A 20,282-nucleotide genomic window follows, 5' to 3' on the forward strand; every position below is an offset into this window, starting at 1 on the left:
CTCCCTTCTTGCATCCAGTCATTCATTTAGCTGCCAAAATAATACTAATGTGCAGGTTTGACCATGTCACTTGGTGGCTCAGATTCTTCAGTTGGTTCCCTGTTGCCCTTAGATAAACTTTTTAGCCTGGCATTTGGGGCCCTCTCCAGGTCTCTAGCCTTGTTTCCCATCATTCTCTTTTTTACTCCTTGTTCTGGCTAAATCAGACCATTCCCTGATCTTGTGCTGGCATTGCTTGTCCCTGTACTTCATTCGGACTGTCCTTTGTTCTTGTGGTATATTTCTTCCTCATCTTTGCTTTCTGAAATCTTCCTCTTGTGTCAAAGCTCATCTCAGGGGTCTTTTTCTCCATGATCCTTCCCTGACTCTTTTAGCTCAAAATGTTCTCTACTTTGTCCCATGTTCCTAGGGTCCTATGTTTGGATCATCCTGCCCCCCTGTCCCAATCATAAGCTTTTTAAAAAATACTTAGCTACATAGCTATTACATATTTCATTGCCCCTAGCCTTTTTCATCTTTGTATTTCCAGTGCCCATAATAAACACCTAAGAAAGGTTTGTTGAATTGCATTAACTGAATTTAAATTTAACCTATCTAAACATTTTTTCAATTGTTTTGATGGACTGGATTGTTGTTGTTTGTCCTTCATTCTCAAAGAGGACCGTGGAGTCTGGGAGGTGATGCTATGACTTGCGTGTGAATTGGACTTAAATGAGGCAAGGCTGTACAGAGTCATTAGCCTCACTTTCTCCTCCAGAGCCATCTGGATCAAGTAGCAAGCTGTAGATCAGGATGACTGGAGATGGCCCCCATGGATTTGGATAGTTTAGTGTTGGATAAAGCACTGGTCCTGGAGTCAAGAAGACCTGAATTCAAATCCAAATTCAGACACTTACTAGCCGTGTCACCCTAAACTCAATAATGACACCTCCCTCACAGTGTTGTTGTAAAAATCAAATGAGATCATGTTTGTGAAGTGCCCAATAAGCGCTTATTCCATTCTGTTCCATTTATAGAAGGAATAATTCTCATTGGCATAACTGTTTTGGTTTATTTTAGGTTAACCAAACCCCTCTCCTTTGCGGATTGTGTTGGAGATGAGCTACCGTGGGGATGGGAAGCAGCATTTGACCACCAGATTGGTGTCTACTACATTGACCACATCAACAGTAAGTTTCTCGTTTCTTTTAAAACACCTACACCAAATATCTTCCGTTCAAGATGTATCCGGTTGCGTTGTCTCATTTTAATTGTCTATAAAATGCATTTTCTCTGTCCTTTACATTTTTTAAAATGGGAGAAAAGTTTCTCAATTACAAACAACAACAAGAACAATAAAAGCCATGTCCAATTTGAGAATAATAAGTCAGTGAGAAAGTGGATTCAGTGTTTCCTGGTAAGGAGAGAGTTCTCCCTTACTCTGGTGTTAATTTTGTTGGCATGTGGGGACGTGCCTTGTTCTGGCCATATCTGGTCTCTCCAGACTAAGGAGAACATAATTAAGTGACCCTCTCCTGCTCTTGAAGGTTTAACCTGACCGTCTCATAGTAGTTTAGAGCACTCTGAAATCCTTCCTGTGACTGCTGTATGGGGGCTTTGAAAAGGAGATGTGGCTGCCTTTCCCCCCGCAGGCCGCCATGGCAGATAGAGTTGGACAGCCATTGTCGTAAATGTGGTGATAGCTCCCCAGGAGAGAGTCATGTTGTCCTCTTGACTTTTTGCAGCTACTCTCAGTTTCCCCTGGGGGTTGGGAGGAATTTCCCTCTCAGTCTCCTTTACTGATTTTCCTGCAGCTTATGTAGCAGATAAACTTCTCAGACCTTTCTGGAAGGATTTCATTAATGCAAATGTTTTGGGAACATAATCGAATATATTTCATAGTTTAAAAAGTTCTCTTCAGCAGTGAGAATACTGTGTGATCATAAGTTATCAGTACATTAGAACAAGTGATGCATTAGTTATTTGTTGATTTTTGCAGCTTCCCTTTGAGGTTGGTAGTTGATACAGTTTTTAACAGACAAAGAAAGATTAGGTGGATGGCACTTGTTTATTTATTTTTTTTTAGAAAACCAGAAAGCGAAACATATGAAATATGTTTAGATATACTTGTATCAGTTATTTGATAAAAATATCTCTCAGTGAGTGATATTTCTAACGATGGCAGGTTTCATCTTTATAAATATGAATGTTCGTTTTCTCCTATAATGAGAAAGGATCCAAAACTAATGAAATCATGCTTCACACATCTGAAAATCTGTAGTGGGTGAAGGCCATATGTTAGACGGGCCTGGTAATGAGAGAAGGCTTCGTATATCTTTGAGTAATCTTGTGTGAGACTCTTGTAAAAGTTAAATAGAGGTTAGGATGAAGGCCACTCTTCCAGTAATTTCCACCAAAGGAAGGTGCTCTGCTGAGGAAGCAATCAGAAATGAATAATGAAATTTTCGCATCAATCCAGTGGCAGACAGGGAACCAGAGAAGATTAGCTAGCAAGAAGTATTACATGATGAAATTTCCTAATAAGTCACCAGGTACACATGCGCATTGTGAATCACTAATAGCTGCGATGTAGCAGCTTTTTCAGCTGTCACATAATCTAACTCTCAGGCATAGGGTGAAGCTGTTGTGAAGGGTGGGTGTTGAATTATTGAGTTAAAACCTCTAAAATAGACATGCAGGTAGGTACCTATTGTATCGGTGATACCCAGGGTATATTTGGAAGCCAGCTTTTATGTGTGCAGATAACTGTTTATATAAATAACCATTACCATAAATGGTACCTTCTCTTTTTAATCAGCTCAGAAGAAATTTTGTTCACTCTTTGGGAAATTCTTTCTCCACCTGAAAGATTTTCAAAATTTACGAGTTTAAAAGCAATCATAGTTTCCCAGAGAATCCAAAAGCTGTTGAGTTTTAGATTCAGTTGTTTTTAGCTCTGGTCTCATTTGTCTGTTTTTTAGCTTCTGATTGTCACCAAAGCAAGGATACCAAAGTCTTATGGTGAAAGAGACTAATTGGTTTAAAAAAAAAAAAGTATGGTCTCCACTTCATTACTTGATAAGACCTTTGATTTCTTCTGTGTGGGGGATTCCTGTGATGTAGTGGAATGATCACTAGATTTAGAATTAGAGCATTTGATTAGAATTCTTGCTTTGATAATTACTCCCCATGTGATCTCATTTAAGTCATTTAACCTTTCTTGGCCTCATTGTCTTCATCTGCAAAATAAGGGAGTTGGACTATGTGTTGCCTACCATTGCTTTCATCTCTAAATCCTGTGGTGCCTCTCTCAAGACAACTTGAAACCCCTTTATGCCTCAGCAGACTGTATCGTGTGAGTTGCTTATGGTCAGAGCAATCCATTACCTGATATCTAGACTTTTGTTGATGAAAACTCATCCTTAATTTAGCTAGGCTGGTCCTCATATGGAAGGCACAAGGTCTTTTTTCCCCTTGTCCTCAAACATTTTCCAGTTGGGCAACCAGACATTTTGCCTTGCTGGAAGGGTCTTTGAGAACCTAGTAAGAGCATACTTTGAAGCCATCTCTAATAATAAAGATAAAGTGAAATTTCTTGAAGCAGCCATCAAAGGAGGGTAACACTTAGATGCAGTTGCCTCCCTCTCCATAAGTAAAATTACATTTGTAACTAAAACATTTCCTACATGTATTGTTGGAATGATAGTAAAAGTCTTTATTCTCACAGCCGCCCTTCCTGCCCCACCCTCACGCCCGTCCTCATCATCCTTGGCCTTCTGAAGCTGACCAGCTGTCACTGCTGACCAGATACTTCCATTTTATAGTGTCTCTTTCCTGATTCCCTAATTCTTCCTTTCTCTCTTCCTCACTCTCATTGTTCTGTATCCGTCTCCTTCAGTCTCTCTTCTTAGTGGTCTTCTTTTGCCCTAAGTCAGGGTAATTGCCAAGGCTCTTTCCTTTTTTCTTCTCTATTTTCTTCTCTTTCTCTTGGTGAGCCTCTCCACTACTGGAAAGAATGTTGAACTTGGAACCAGAGGAATCGTGGACTTGGATTCTAGCTCTGTCACTTGGTACCTGTGTGACCGTGGGTGAGTTTCTTTGGATCCTAGTTTCTATATGTATTAAATCAGAGTGTTGGAGAGGTGAATTCTAAGGTCTCTTCAAGCTCTGAAGCATGTGATTGGTCCTATGACTTCTTCTACAGCCAAAATAGTCTTCCTAGCACCTGGGTCTTATCTCAACAGTGCCCTCTCCAAAAACCTTCCAGGGTTCCCCATTGCTTTAGTCTGGCATTCTAGGACAACCCTCTACCGTATGATACCTTTCCAGCCCATTTCATGCTGCCTACTTCATAATGCCTGACATCCACACTGAATTAATCTCCTTTTTTGGTCTCTCCTCTAAACACTTGCTCCTGACATGCCTGAAGTGGATACATCTTCTAACATCATCCTGTTGCAATCACTGCCTTACATAGCACCTGTATCAGTAAGGCAAGATTCATGACCTTGAAGATGACCATGAACATGCCTGTATAGTTTGGAATCACAAAATATAAGAGGTTCTCTAGGTAGAAGGCAGGGGAAGTATAACATTTATTTAGATACCAGAGAATTAAATCCCAAAACCAATGACTCCAACCTGACATAGCCACAGTTGTATCCCAAAGCCAGTAAGTCCACCTCAATGAATCAACAAGGAAATTATAACACAGTATTTCAGCAAAGAACCAAGTCATCTTGGAACCTTCCAGCCTGCTCGTGCCTTCCCATAAACACTCACAAATCCCAACTGTCTGCTTGCCTGCGTTCTTTCCCCCCTCAGGTCTCTGGTATCTGCAGCTCTCTGTCTCCACTCTCCTCTCTGTACTCCCTCTGCAGTTCTGTCATCTTGAAGTTCTTACTACTTCTCCTTAGGCCAAATTCTGACCTTAATGGCTACCTTCAGGGTTAGGCCTGGAGCATAGCACTTAGTAAGTAAAGAGTGTAGGCCTGCCTCATTAGAGGCAAGTCTCCCTTAACTAGCCCCACCAGAGGTCTATTGAATGGGCAGGAAAGGATCTTTAATCACTGATTGGCATCACAAGGGCCTGCCTCTAATCAAACCTCCCTTAACTGGCCCCACCTGAGGCCTGTTGGATGGGCAGGAAAGATCTTTAATCACTGATTGGCATCAGAGTGCCCTAACTCCTTTCCATGGTGTACCTGCCCATTCCTTTGTTTTCCCTTCCTTATGTTTGACTTTTTCCTATGTCCTCAGTACATCCTAGCTTATTACAAGTAAATGTCTTCTACCCTCCACTAGACTGTAAGTAAGTTCCTTCAGAGGACTGCTTTTCATCTTTATATGCTTGGTACCTTGCGTACTGTGTTTCACGTAGTAGGTGCAGGTTCAGGTGTAGTGAATTTTTCTTTTACTCACAATTCAATTCTTAGGCTTTTTTCCCCTTCAGGAATTAAAATTAATTTCTACATAAGTAAACAGAAAACAATTCATTTGCAGTATTTTTGAAAATAATCAGAAAGATATAAAACTTTTAAGGGCTGCCATCCTAGTGCCTTTATGTATTTGATGCACCTTAAAGTGTCCAAATTACATGCAGCAAAGTAGCTTACTCACCTAAAAGGATCTGGTTTGTTATCTCATTAATCTTCAAGAAACTCCTGTAAAGCAGGTTAGAGAGCAAACATTATTATCCTATTTTAACAGCTGGTATGTGCATATGCTATATCTGTGCATTACACAATTTCAGCAGTTTTCCTTTTATTTTTATGAAGGATGAGGGATTGAAGAGTTTTGTTTATTAAAACTTTCTATCTCATCTGGGTCAATACCTTAAAGTTTGACCTTGAAAACTGTAGTTGCTTAAAATTCTAGGTTTATGGCAGTTTTGTGAGATTTTGCCTTATTTGGAGGAAAGAGCTTGAAGTCAGTTGTGAAGTGTTTTTCAAAGGTTTTGACCTTACCACTGGAACTGGGAAATGCTCATCTTGAGATGTGAGGCTCAACGTTGGAATCTTTTAAATTTAATTCATATGCCTCAGTTTCTTTATCTGCAAGCATAGATTTAAAAGTAGAAAGGACCTGACTTTACAAATGATGAAAAAGAAACCTAGAGAAGCAAAGGATTTATCCAAGATCCCATAAAAAGTAAGTGGTGGAACCAGTACTCACCACACTCAGGCCTATTGACTCTAAACCTGGTCCTATGTCCATCAAGGAACTCTTAAGGTCCCTTCTAGCTCTGTATCCTGTGATGATAACAGTTCTTTTGTAGTGGGAGAAAGAGCTCAGTTCTGTGTTTGGAGTTTAGAAAAGTGTTGAGTTTGAAGTTCACTTCTGATTCTAGCCTTATGACCATGGGGATGTCATTGAATGTTGCCTGAACCTCTATGAAATAGAGGTACATTTGGAGTATATCCCTTGGGGTGTCTACCACACATGGTGGTTGCAAAGATCAAATGAGATAATATATATAAAACATCTCGTAAGCCTCTCTCTATATAAATGTATATGTAAATGTCGACAGATATTTTCTTTTTCTTCACCCGATGAAAATGCATGTACTCTAGAGATGAAGGAGAATAATCTTGAGCTTAAAGCTTTCTGTTCTTCTCTTCTCCAATGATTCTTTTTTTAAATTTATTTTTTTGTTTTTAGTTTACAACACTCAGTTCCGCAAGTTTTTGGGTTACAAATTTTCTCTCCCTCCTACTCCTCCTCCCGAACTCCCACCCAAGATGGCATGTAATGCAATGTAGATTCTACAAATACCTTCACATCAAACTTATTTACATAATAGTCCAGTTGTAATGAAGAATTACAACCAATGGAATGAATCATGAGAAAGGGGAAAGGAAACCGAAAAATAAAGAGAGAGCAAAAAGTTTGCCTCAATCTGCATTCAGACTCCATAATTCTTTCTCTGGATGTGCATAGCTTTTTTCCATCATGAGTCTTTTGGAGCTGTCTTTGAACCTTGTATTGATGAGAGGAGTCAAGTCTATCAAAGTTAATCCTTACACATATCGTGTATAATGATTTCCTGGTTCTGCTCCCCTCACTCAGCATCAGTTCATATAAGTCATTCCAGGTTATAACGAGGTCCATCTGTTCCTCATTTCTTATAGCACAAGAGTATTCCATTACATTCATATACCACAATTTGTTTAGCCATTCCCCAATTGATGGGCATCCCCTTGATTTCCAGTTCTTTGCCACCACAAAGAGAGCTGCTATAAATATTTTTGTACACACGGGTTTCTTTCCCACCTGTGTGATCTCTTTGGTTTATAGCCCTAGAAGTCTCTCCAATGATTCTTTCATAGAGCTGCTGAAATATTTTTCCTAATACGTGGATTGCTTTTTATTGGTGAGAAAGTAAAGTCTGTATTCCTTTGCCCAAGATTTGAGACCCTCCACAGTCTATTGTCATCCTCCTCTTTCAGTCTGGCTTAATACTGTTTCCTTCTGTGAGTGTTGCACTCCAGCTAATGAAATTGAAGGTGCCAATGAACGCGATGTCCCTGGTGCCTCAAATATCCTCCCTTTCCCACTTTGTCTGTTAAATCTCCTGTCCCTCTTTGAAAGCTAATCCCAATGCCCCATGTTGTTGGTAATAATCTTTCATGGCTCTCAACACTTCTTCCTTCTTTCCTCCCTCCCTCCCTCTTTCTTCTTTCCCTTGGATCTTTTGAAATAATTTATTTCATAATGCTCTTAAGTGGTTATCTTGTATTAATATGTATTCTTCCATGGAAAGTGCCATTGGGATACCTCATCATGGCATTAGAAACTATGATAGGAGACACAAGCTCTGAAAATTCCGATGAAGCTCAAGGGGTTATAGTCTCTGACCCTGATAAAATAACAGATCTTTGAAGTATTGAGGTGGGAAGTATTGTGCATTATACTTAACTCTGTGTGTCTTTGGTTTTTTGCCTTAAGTTTTTTGAGGACAGGGAGTATGTCTTATCTAAACTTTGTATCTCCGCAGCACATAACACCGTGTTCTGTGTGCACACGTAACTAAGTGCTTGAAAGATATCCGCTGAATTGAATTAATTTATAGACAAAATATCTTGTTTTATAAACCCCCTTTAAAAAAGTCCTTTAGTATTTTAAATTCAGTAAGCCACCTGGCTTGTGTATCTTTGTTACAGCTGTTTCTAAGGCAGAATCCATGTGGTAAATTGTAGTTTTCTCTGGAGCAGTGATTCTCGGTCTAGTTTCTGTTACTCCTCCCTCTCCCAGGGCACCCTTAATTCACCCAAGGGATGCCATGTGTTGCTCTGTTAACTGCATTTCTGCCAGCTCTCAAGTTGTTTTTGAAGAGGAAATGGGCAGAATTTTGTTAAAATAGCATCAAAAAGACTGATAGGGCATTTGAAATTTTAATAAATGTAGGAATTTTAGAAGAGAAATTTGAGACTCCTAGGCTCTATTTTTTCTTTCCATTGGTAAAGAGAGACAACCAGCAGAGCTATTTCAATACCAATTCTCTTTATGGCCGTGAGCATTGTGCAGCTGGCAAAATATAAAATTGGGGTTTCAATGTTAAATTTAAAACATGATGAAATACTCTTATTTCAGCCTGGCTTTAAGTTCCTTTTTGGGATACCCACCCCCCTCCCTGCCATTGACTTCTTAAGGGGGAAAGACCAGATTGGGAGTGGGGTGGAGGAGGAGTAGACAAAATCCTATGAAAGTTAGGCTTGTGAAGGCTCCAGTAGAATCCTTAAAGGATTGTAAAGTGCTGTATTAAGAAGACCAAATTATAATTAAATGTTTCTTAGTTGATACAACATAGGCATTGATCCTCTTGACTACCATTATTTAAACATGGCCTTTCAGAGGCTGTAAATTGAACATTGAACAATGCTGGCATCTTTCCAATATATACATACAGCCCGTGTGGGGTCAAGTTTCATAAGTAATAGAAAACAAAGGGAGTGTGTATTGAATACTGGTGCCTCAGTTCTCAAGGATAATTCTGCAGCACAATTTTCAAAACACAAAGACTTATGGTTATAGTATTTAGAATGTCACTTGGGTACTGTTAACTTTCTATGACGTTAGCTGAAACACCAATTTTACTTACTTCCTTTATTTTAAGAAGAAAATCGGACATATTTTCCATTATAACTTAAGATAACAATTTAGAGCAGGTAGGTCGAACCTTAGAAATCATCTAGTCCCAACCTTCCTCGTTTTCTGGAAGAGGAAAGTGTGCCATCTGGCTCACAGTCAGTCACTCACATACACAGAGTGAAGGACAGAGCCTCAGTCTGAGAGTCATCTCTATAGAGATGATCATGGAAGACATGTTAGCTGATAAATTGAGAATGAGGGGACAGGAGAGGGTCCAGGACAAAACTTTGTGACACACTCACAATTAGGGAGTGTAGTATAGGAAATGATCTAGTAAAGGACTGAGAAAGAGCTGTCAAGCAGGCAAAGAAATGGGAGGAGAAATGTTTGGGAGGAGAAGATAGTCAGCAGTTTCAAATGCAACAGAGAGGTCAAGAAGGTTGAGGATTGGGAAGAGGCCATCAAATTTAGAGATTAAGAGATCATTGGTAACTTTGGAGAGAGAGATTTTGGCAAATAATGAGGTCTGAAGACAGGCTGCAGGGGAGTGAGAGGGAGAAGAAGTGGAGACTCTTAAGTATTCATACTTTTTTTTAATTAAGATTTTTTTATTTTTAGTTTACAACACTGAGTTCCACATGATTTTGAGTTCCAGATTTTCTCCCCCCCCCCCACCCCGCTCCCTCCCCAAGACAGCATGGAATCCGATATATCTTCTACATATAACTTCTCATTAAACTTATTTACACAATAGTCAAGTTGTAAAGAAGGATTATGACCAATGGAATGAATCATGAGAAAGAAGAAACAAAAAAAAACCCCAAAAACAAAAGAAAAAAAAGGAAAGCAAATAGTTTGCCTCAATCTGCATTCAGACTCTGTAGGTCTTTCTCTGGATGTAGCTAGCCCTCTCCATCATGAGTCCTTTGGAGTTGTCTTTGCACCTTGTATTGCTGAGAAGAGCGAAGTCTATCAAGGTTAGTCATCACAGAATCCATATATCTGTGGTTGTGTGTAATGTTCTCCTAGTTCTGCTCCGCTCACTCAGCATTATATCGTGTAGGTTTTTCCAGGTTATTAGGAACGAGTTGAGCATAAAAAAACAAATGCAAAGTGGAGGATGATTGTCCGAGGGGTTACTAGGGTCAAATGAGAGGGTTTTTTTACCAGTTGGGGAGACCTAGGCATTTTTTAGGTAATGGGGGGAAGAGCTGATAGATTGGTAGAGATTGAAGTTTAGAAGGAGAGATAGGAATAATTATGGGGGCAGTCTGTCAAAGTAGGCAGGGAAGAATAGGAACCTGGGCCATATTGAGAAATTGGCCTTGACAAGAGCCACCTCTTCACCAGAGATTGGAAAAAGGATGAGAGAATAGAGGGTTTTGAGATGAAGAGATTTTCTCCATAATTAATCAGTAAACATTTATTAAGCACCTATTATGTACCAAGCACTGTCCTCCAAGTGTTGGAAAGCAGGTATGGAGTCAGATCTTCTGATCATGTATACAATATCGTGGGAAGCTTGAGGGGAGAAAACAAGGTTTGGAAAGGCCATTTTGGTGGGAAGTGTGATAGAGAATCAAGTGGAGAGGAATCAAGGATTTCTTTGTGTCAATGTCAGCCCAGTTAAGATTAGATAATGTAGATTTGTGGTGAACTCATTTAGGATGGTTCAGTGACTTCCTTCAACACTGTTCAGCAGCATAAGAGAAAAGTGGAGATGGGTTGTGGGAGTAGTCCAAGGCTGAAGCTGGACATGATTTGAGTAGCTGTGGGATGCGAACATGGAATTAGACAGTAAAGAGTGGTGTAAAGTGTTTATTGTTGTTCATTCATGTCCGACTCTTCATGACCCCATTTGGGGTTTTCTCGGCAAAGGTGCTAGAGTGTTTGCCATTCTTTCTCCATCTCATTTTACAGATGAAGAAACTGAGGCAAACAGGGTCAAATAACTTGCCCAGGGTCACACAAGCTAGTAAATTCTGAGGCCAGATTTGAACTCAGCAAGATGAATCTCTCTGACTCCTGGCCTGGTGCTCTATCCACTGAACCTGTCCTGAAGTGCCAGGGTCAAGTTAACTATAGTGTCAAGTTAGAGAATGGAAGAAAGTAAAGTTAGGACAGGATAATGCCATAGAGAGTTCTAAAGGTTGAAGGGCATTGGAGGTCATGGAGAGATTGAAGAATAAATTTAAGAGGAATGAGACACGGAGAGAGATGAAGTGATCAATGAGTTTGGTCAGAAAAAAGAATTTCAGAATCATGGAAGTAGAATACTTAGGTGTCATGGAGAAAGATCGAAGGTGTGACTATGCCTCTCTGTGGTGCTGTGGTGGAGAGAAGGTCATGGGAATTGAGGATATACTGGGAATGTGATGAAAAGGTAAATTAATCCAAACAAGGTCATTTTTTTTACCCATATTGGTGACATCCATCCTTCCCGGTAGGGAGAAAAATAGGCAAGCTTGAGATTAGTTCTAAACTAGGATGTATTTCACCAGCCTAATGTTGTCTTCATGGTGAACTCTGATAATTCATTCCTGTATTTAAATTCCACATTCATAAGAACTCTTGGAATAGTGAATTCTCATCAGACATGTCACATTTGCACATTATGCAATATGTTACTACTCCTGTAAGATAGACAACATTCAAATCACTTTACCTTATAATTGAGTAATCTCCTTGGGTCACCACACCTTAATAAAAAAAATCCTATTTTCATAATAATATACTTTCTTTGAGTATTTACCTTTAATAAATAGCCTTCATATGTCCATTCAGCAAATATATCCATTCAGTGGAGATGAAATACAACATTGTTTTCGGAAGCCTCTTTTTCTTTTTCTTTTTTTTTTTTTTTTGCTTCCTTCAAATTTACAGTAAATGGAATAAGGCCTAGTCCATTGGAGGAAGAACTGAGGAGCTGAGAACTGGTGCACACAATCTATACAATCTACACGGTGGAGGAAGGTGTAGCTTGAATTGGACCATGGGGGGAGGGAATCAGCATCACAATCACATGGGAGGAGGAAGGGTAAGCCAGACTTGGGTAGCCTTGTCCCAGCTCTGTATGTAAAGGAGTCAGAGGGCCACATGAAGGGCTCAGTTTTTGGCTTGAATGATGTCTAGGAATTCAGGCTTAAGGGAAGCTCCACCCACCAGGAAGCCATCCACATCAGGCTGGCATGCCAGATCCTTACAGTTGGCCCCTGTCACTTAAGAACGGTATGACCCTGGGGGAGTCACCTAAATTCTGCCTGCTTTCATTTCCTCCGCTGTAAAATCCAGCTTTCCAGGGTGGTTGTAAGGATCAAGTGAGACTGTGCTTATAAAACACTCAGTACAGTTCCTGGAACAAAGTAGGCATTTAATAAGTCCTTTTCTTCTTTCTTCCCTCCTTCCCTTCCTCCCCCCCTCCCTCACAGGGACTAATGTCTTCTCTGTATCTTGGGAGGAATGGAATGTGGCAGGTCAATTAGAGTATTATGAGTAGGTATGATACCAGAGTTGTTTATTAGACTTGTACAAACAATATTAGTTTTTGAATATAATTTTCCCATTGGATTCTTTAGGATAAGACTTAATGAAAGGACAAGCTGTTAAGTCATCATTGTAGCACTGACCACCGACACTTAAAACGCCTCAGACAGATAATAATCAAGTTAATAAAATACCAAGTAAAATAAAAATTTCCTATAAATTATGATTTGTTGTTTATATTACTTCAAACATAGATGGCAAAAGGGTTACACCATAATATATCCAGTAATAGTCAATCCACATGCATTTATTAAGCACCTGCTGTGTGCCAGGCACTGTGCTCAGTGCTAATGTTACAAAGAAAGAGAAAAGACAGTCCCTGGCCCCCGAGGAGGACACAGTCCAGTGTGTATGTGAGAGGCACGGGGAGGACAACGTGTAAACAACTACGTACAAACAAGGTATTTACAGAATAAATGGTGCATCTTCTCAGAGAAGACACCAAGATTAAGAAGACCTGGGAAGGGCTTCTTTCAGAATGTTGGAAGGGAAAATAAGCCTCTATGAGTCGAGAGCTCTAGTGGACTGTGATTTATGGTGTGGATTTCTGGCATTGTCAGCATTGTGTGTTTACCTTTGCTTCATAACCTTAAATTTTAAAATGTTGCTGGGCTTACTGTGACTTTATAGATTGTGTGTGTATGTGTGTGTGTGTGTGTGTGTGTGTGTGTGTGGTGGGAATTAAAATGTGGTTATCTAGAAATACATAATTTCTATTTGAATATGTAGGTATTACCAAAGAGTGTTTGCCTAAGTGAGAATATATCTTTGCTGCTTTTTCTGGTTACTTGGTAGAGGTTTATGTGCTCATCGATGCCTCTTACTATAATACTTTAGGGCCTAGTCTCTTTTGATAAAGTATTGATGAGAAATAGTCACCAACACAATAGCAGGGTACATTTGCATTTGCTCTTGTTCAGGCCGATACTATATTTCTAGAAACCAGCTTGGTTCAAAGAGCAGTGTTTCCACAATCCAGCTAGCAGCTTCTGTGGGGGTATAAGATCCACCAACAACCAGCACCCAGAAAGCTGCCAGCACTCTGCAAAAGCACAGGTTCTTTTGATCTGCTTTAGTAAGGAAAGCAACGTTAAGGGGTTGACAAGCTTACTTTAATTCAGCATACAAATATCATTCACTTAGTTCAGGGGAAAAGACCAGCACCCTGAACTTCAGAGCAAAATACAAACAAAGTACAAACATCGACAGACAGACCTTGTCTGATTCAAATCCCAATACATAGTTATCAGAGTTTAACAAAGTCTCAACATCCGGGTTACAAGCTGGAGGGCTCTTAGCTGGAGTCTCTGCATCAGCACCACCACGAGTTAGAGCCCTGCGCAAATGGCTCTGTCTTCTCTTCTTAAAGCATTTCAGACGTCATCAAACGTCATCTGAATGACCAGAACTTAGGCTCCTATGATTGGCTCTGGAGTTAGCACCTCCTCTCAGTTAGCCCCACCTTGGGCCCCACCTTAGTTACCAATCCACACCCACACAGGTTTTACACCTAATAGGGGTTTGGGCCTGGGGTTTAGCACCTAGTAAGACTCAATGAAATACACTGAATTACTTAAAGTAAACAAAAGCCAAACTCTTCAAGGGCACTGGGTTGAACTAAGTGCTAAGAGCCCAATTTGCTTACCAACACAAGCAGTAGCCAGCCCAAGTCCAGAAGGATTTGCCTTAATCCAAAAGGCTCTAGGTGAGACACTCTTAACCTTCCTTTACGTTCTGGACCGCATTTTGCAATCCAGGAAAACCTGTGACCCCTTCTTAGAATGATGGTTTTAGATGCATAAAATACAAAGGATCACAAAGAAAATAAATTATATAGAAACAGAGAAATATTTAAAACAATAAAGTCATAGGTCTCAAGTTTATAACCTCTGCTAGCTTCCTTGAAGATCTATACCTCTAACCCCCTGGCATCTGCATAGACCTAATTTTCAACATTTTAGTCCCTCAGAACCCTACTGAATTATTTTATACTTCTTATTTCTTTTCCAAATTTTTCCTTCATCTTCAACCTTTGCATCCTTCTTAAAGTAAAAATCGTGTCTGATTTGGTGTGTAGTTGAGTTGCCCTAAGGGTGGTGGATGGGAGTAGAGGAGGTTGGCCCCGCAGATCTCAGTCTCCGTTTGTCATTTTCTTACTTAGGGCCTATTTTAAAAGTCTCCGTGCCGCCCCCCCTTCTAAACTGACATACTGCCACATCATTTTTTTTCCTTCTTTCTTTCTGTTTTGGGCCTCTCCCTGATACTCTCTATTTTCCTTCTGAACTGTATAGAGTTGTAGCAACTTTCTTCTTTTCCTTCTTTTTATAACACTGTGTAGTCATTCTGGATCTCTCCCCCTTTTAAGAAGAGGTCCTTGGGTCAGGTCATTTAGCTATATTCTCTGTCCTTGTTGCTCTGTGAATTGTAGGGTTGTTTCCATTTGCAGTACCAAGAAAAGTATTAAACCTTCAAGAATAGTAGATTATCAAATGTTCTCTCTCTCTCTCTCTCTGTATATATATATATATATATATATATATATATATATATATATATATATATATATATATATATATATATATGTATATATATATATATATATATATGTACACATATATGATGACAGATATACATATCTGTATACACGTCCATGTATGTGTGTGTATATGAATCGTCTGCATGGAGTTGATAACTAAACACATGGGAACCAAAGATATTACCAAGAGAGAGTTTGGAGGGATAAGAAGTCTCTAAATGGTGTCTTTTGAACAACTATACTGTATACATACATGTATATCTGTCGTCATGTATGTATGTATAAGTACATATGTACACACATGTATTTATGCTGGCAGACACATATATGTATGTGTATCTATCCTATCACCCATTTATTCTCTATTTGTTATCTCTTATCTATCAAATGAAATAATAATTATGAAGCTTCTAGCACAGTGCCTGGCACATAGTAAGCGCTGTATAAATATTTTTATTGTTGTCGCTATTCTGAGCTTCAGTCCCATATTTTCATTTATCTTACACACTTATACATTATACATTTATCTTATACACTTGAAACTGGATGACCAAGAGATGTCTAAAACTTAGCATGTCCAAAGTGAATTTACTATCTTTCCCCCTAACCTGCTTTCTCTTCCAAACATCCTTATTTCTGGTGGTTGACCACTACTCTTCCAGACTCCTGGCTTTATAACCTTCGTATCCTCTTCCATTTCTCATTCTCCTTCACCCCATTATGTCCATATCTAGTTAGTTGCTGAATCTTGCCCTTTCTACTTTTATGTTTTCTTTCATATCCAAATCCTCTCCACTTAAATAACAACCACCATATCTCAGGCCTTTATCACCTTTTCACCTAGATCATTGCACTGGCCTCCTATTTGGTCTCTTTGCCCTAAGTCTTTCCCTATTCCAGTCCTTCCCATATACTGTTGTCCAAGTAATTTTCAAGTGCAAATCTGGCCATGTGATTCCCCCTACTCAACTCTAGAGGCTTCCTGTTGCCTCAGTGATAAAATATAAACTCTTGTTTTTAGCTTTTAAAGCTGTACACAATCTGGCCCCACCCTATCCTTTCCAGCCTGTTGGGCATTTTTCCCTCCTATGTTCTGCCTTCTAGCCAAATGGGCCTTTTTTCTATTCCTCACACCAGACATTCCATCTGTCTCTGTTTTGGCATCAACTGTTCTCCATGCTTGGAATTCACTCTCACTCCCCTTCTGTCTCAGAGAACCTGAATCCCTTCCTTGAAGATGTAGCTCAGGCACCATCTTTTGCATAAAGACTTTCCTGATACCACCGACTGCTAGTGTCCTTCCCTCTAAACTATGTGTGTGTGTGTGTGTGTACATGTATGTACACATATACATACGTGTATATACAGATATATTTACTTTATAGTATGTGTATGTATATTTATATAGTTATATTCATATATATTTACACACATATTCTCATATTTTATATATATAAGCTCCTCCATATTTACATACCACACACACACACTCTCTCTCTCTATATATATACACACACACACACATACACACACACACATATATACACACACATACATATATACATGCACACACACCCCTCTCATATATGCACATACGATATAGTTTTTTGTGTATTGTTTTCTCTCTATTAGAACGTAAGCTCCTTCCAGGTCAGGATTGTTCTCATCTTTGTATTTGTATCCCCTGCGCCTAGCATGGTGCCTAGAACATAGTAGGCACTTAATAAGTACTTCATTGATTGCTCTACGCAAGGCACCTATTCACCAATCTTAAGTCAACTTGCTTATATAGCACCCCATCCCACATACACCTCCTAGTGGAAACTCTAATTGATAACTTGGAAAGGTTATGGAACATAATGCTTCAGCGACCAGTGGAGATAATGGGAGATAATGAATATGTTATTGAATTCAATAAACAATTATTAAGTGCCTATTATGTGCTAGGCACTGTGCTAAGTGCTGGGGATAGAAAAAGAGGCAAAAAAAACCCCAATCCCTGCCTTCAAGGAGCTTACTAAATATATTCACAGAAGAACATAGGCACTGCCATCCTCTCATCCTTGGCTAAAGAAAATCTAAAGAGATGTAGCATTTCTAGAGAAATCTTACACCTTCCATTAAAGCCTCAGATATTAGGAATTTCAGCTAGAGCCATCATTGAGGAAGGAACCAATATAGAGTCTGCAATGTGTATTTGTTATGTGCTATTTCATTAATAATGAAACCAACAATTATACTGGAATATTGTCAGTACGTATATTTTAGCTTTAGTATTTGTCTAAAAACATGTAAACTTTGAAAGATCCATGTAACATATGTGTTCTGAAATTGCCTTGTTTCAAATAGTAATTATTTCAAACCACTTAAAGAGTTCTTTCCTTAGATTCTGGCTTTTAAATATGGTTTTTTGTAGAAGATTTATAAATCTTAGCCCCTTTTATCTTTTGTCTTTCCCATAGTTCTTAATGCTTTTTAAAAAATTTAGTAAAGTGACATTTGTTAGGGGGCCCCAACCTAAGTAAGCACTCCTATATCTTGTACCTCCAGATGAAGAACGAGCAAAGCTGTATGAAAAGTTCTTCATTGATGTAAAATCAAACGCTGATAGGAGAATTTGCAAGTTATTTCAGCTTCCTTTTCCTTTGGTAAGAGAGGAATCCATTGAACACACAGTTCAGATTTATCTGCTTATATGAGTACTAGTAACCTGTGTCCCCAAAGTTTTATTTTAATTTCAGTTGGATGTCAGCATACAAATTATATATAATCGAGATATAGCACAAGCATAATTTCACTTTACTTAGCTTTATTGACATACTTAGAGATTGAGTCTAACTCCTTGAATTTATCCCTGAATCCAGAGTCCCTAAAGCTATTACTTGGCTATTGTTAAATGTGGATTTGTGTTGTCATTCACATTCCCACTGTATTCAGTTCTGCAGATGCACAGGGCAGGAAGGGCAGAGTTATACACTGTATAAATTTAGATATCCCACAGAACCCTAGAATTTGAGAGTTGGAAGGGACCTCAGTGGCCAATTAGTCCAATCTGTACACCAGAAGAATGCTCACTGTAAAATTTCAGCCAAATAGTTATCCAACCTTTGCTTAAAGACTTACAAAGAGGAGGAACCCATCATCTCTCAAGAAAATCCATTCCATTTTTTATTTTAATATTAGTAAACATTACTAATTCATTTAGCTTTTGTTTTTATCCTTTTACTCTTGGCATCTTCTGTTGAACTTGTGCTGAGTTCTACTCTGTACCTAGAACCATAAAATTTGGGAGCTTGAAGAGGCATTTGGGATCAGCTGATCAAATCCAGTTCAACACATATTTTTAAAGCGCTTTTTATGTTCAGGGCATTGTAATAGACACCGGGCATCAAAAGATGAGATGAAGTGACTTCTTGCTTTCTTCAAATGGAAGCTTTACTCCAGGGGGATGAGAGTGCCTTTGATTGATGAGGTCACTGAATCTGAGAAGCTGTGACTTGGCTGAAGTTACACAGTTAGTTAGCGGCAGAGCAAGAATTAAAGCCCGGTCTTCTCATTTTTAGTTCAGTGTACTTTTCTCTGCACAGTGTTGCTTTCCCAAACATCCTAACTGGACATCATCTACATTTAGATGAGTCACAACTGTAGTTCATTGAAGTCACTTGAAACTCTGCTTCTGCCTAGAGGAATGTTGGCAACATCATTAAATCACTTAGATTTTAGCCCACTAAGAATGTTTCCATGATCTTGGTTTGTATACGTTGGTTTACTTTCTGCTAATTATTATTTATGTTTCTTCAAAGATCTGTGATTTCATCAATGTGCATTCTCTGTTCACATTTGAGTAGATGTTCCTGAATTTCTGTGGCCTAAAAAAAAATCATCACCTGGTGACCATGACTCTGGAGATGGACCTCTTCAGACTACTAGGCTGGTCCTCTATCATAATGCTGGCTTAGCATTTGTAAGGTTCAGGATCCAAGGAAACATTGTGCACACAACAATATGTAGTATTATTGAGGGAACATATGATAAAGAAGAGTGGTTAGGGAAGATGGAAACAGAGCAGGTCTCAGGTGGAATTGGGTACCCCAAACCAGTTGAGTCTGATATGCTTTTATGGGGTTCTTATTTGAGTTGAATAGGACCATTGAATGGGGCAGGGGAGCAAGGATCTTTGATCTGGGGACTGGTGCAGATTGATACTGTTGACTGGGGGGAAGGTATGGTAGAACACTCCTGCAAAATTGACTAGCAATTGATATTCAAATTCCCCACTACTATTACTAATAGTTGTACTCTGATAGGGTGGCCTGGGTTTTGAACTTTCCCTAAGACTTTTTTGTTTAGTAGAGCAAGAAGGTTGCTAGGGTCATTACATCCTCCTTTGAGAGGTATACACCCTGTGGTTGGGACTTTTAAACTTGAATAGGTCCTGCTAGAGCTTGTGATCATTCACTGGCTTTGCCAACCCAAGGTCAACTCCACGGCCTGATGAGACATCAGAGTAGGCCTTTAATAGAGGATTACTCATGGTAACATTCAGAATGTGTAGGGCATTTAATCTTGCAAAATATTTTTAAATGGGGTAGGCGTTGGGAAGAGCGTAAAGAGGAAGAGATTCGAAGTCAGAGGATATGGGTTTGAATCCCAGATCTGCTCATTTCTACCTGCATGTTTTTGGGCAAGTCACTTAAGCCCTCTGGGCCTTAGTTCCTTATCTGTAAAATAGGGAAAGGGGCTTGGACTAGATGGCCCCAAAAGACCCTTCCTTCTTAAAGTCTATGTTTCTCTGCTGCCACCATTACTATTCGTCAAGCTGATAACATCATCATTCATACTTGGTAATATGATTTTGCCAGCTCTTATGGTGAGAAAGCAATACCTCATCGGCCTCACTTTGCTCTTCCCTGAGTCTTTTGTGTCTCAGTCCCCAAGGAGCAGCACAGCATTTAATGACAAGCCTTTGCAACCGTTTTAATTGGTTGTTGTCATAATAGTGATTTACCTTAGCAGTAATTTAGGTTCTGGGCTGGATCCACTCTCCAGTTCAGACTCTGTCAGTTGGCACTCACGTTAGTTCTTTGTACTCCTCAGATATCTAGAGCTGGAAGCAACCTTTGTTTTGTAGAGG

At 39.3% G+C, this 20,282-nt stretch overlaps 1 protein-coding gene across 1 annotated transcript in view; it reads left to right on the plus strand.

Moving 5' to 3' along the window:
- WWC2 (WW and C2 domain containing 2) overlaps positions 1-20,282 on the plus strand; it is a 253,626-nt gene that overhangs the window by 97,367 nt on the left and 135,977 nt on the right. The window contains exon 2 of the mRNA XM_036763173.1: positions 1,060-1,169. Within this exon, the coding sequence (XP_036619068.1) occupies positions 1,060-1,169 (110 nt within the window). The remainder of the gene's footprint in view (positions 1-1,059; positions 1,170-20,282) is intronic.

Source organism: Trichosurus vulpecula, chromosome 6 (genome assembly GCF_011100635.1).
Source record: "Trichosurus vulpecula isolate mTriVul1 chromosome 6, mTriVul1.pri, whole genome shotgun sequence".
Classification (NCBI taxonomy): Eukaryota; Metazoa; Chordata; class Mammalia; order Diprotodontia; family Phalangeridae; genus Trichosurus; species Trichosurus vulpecula.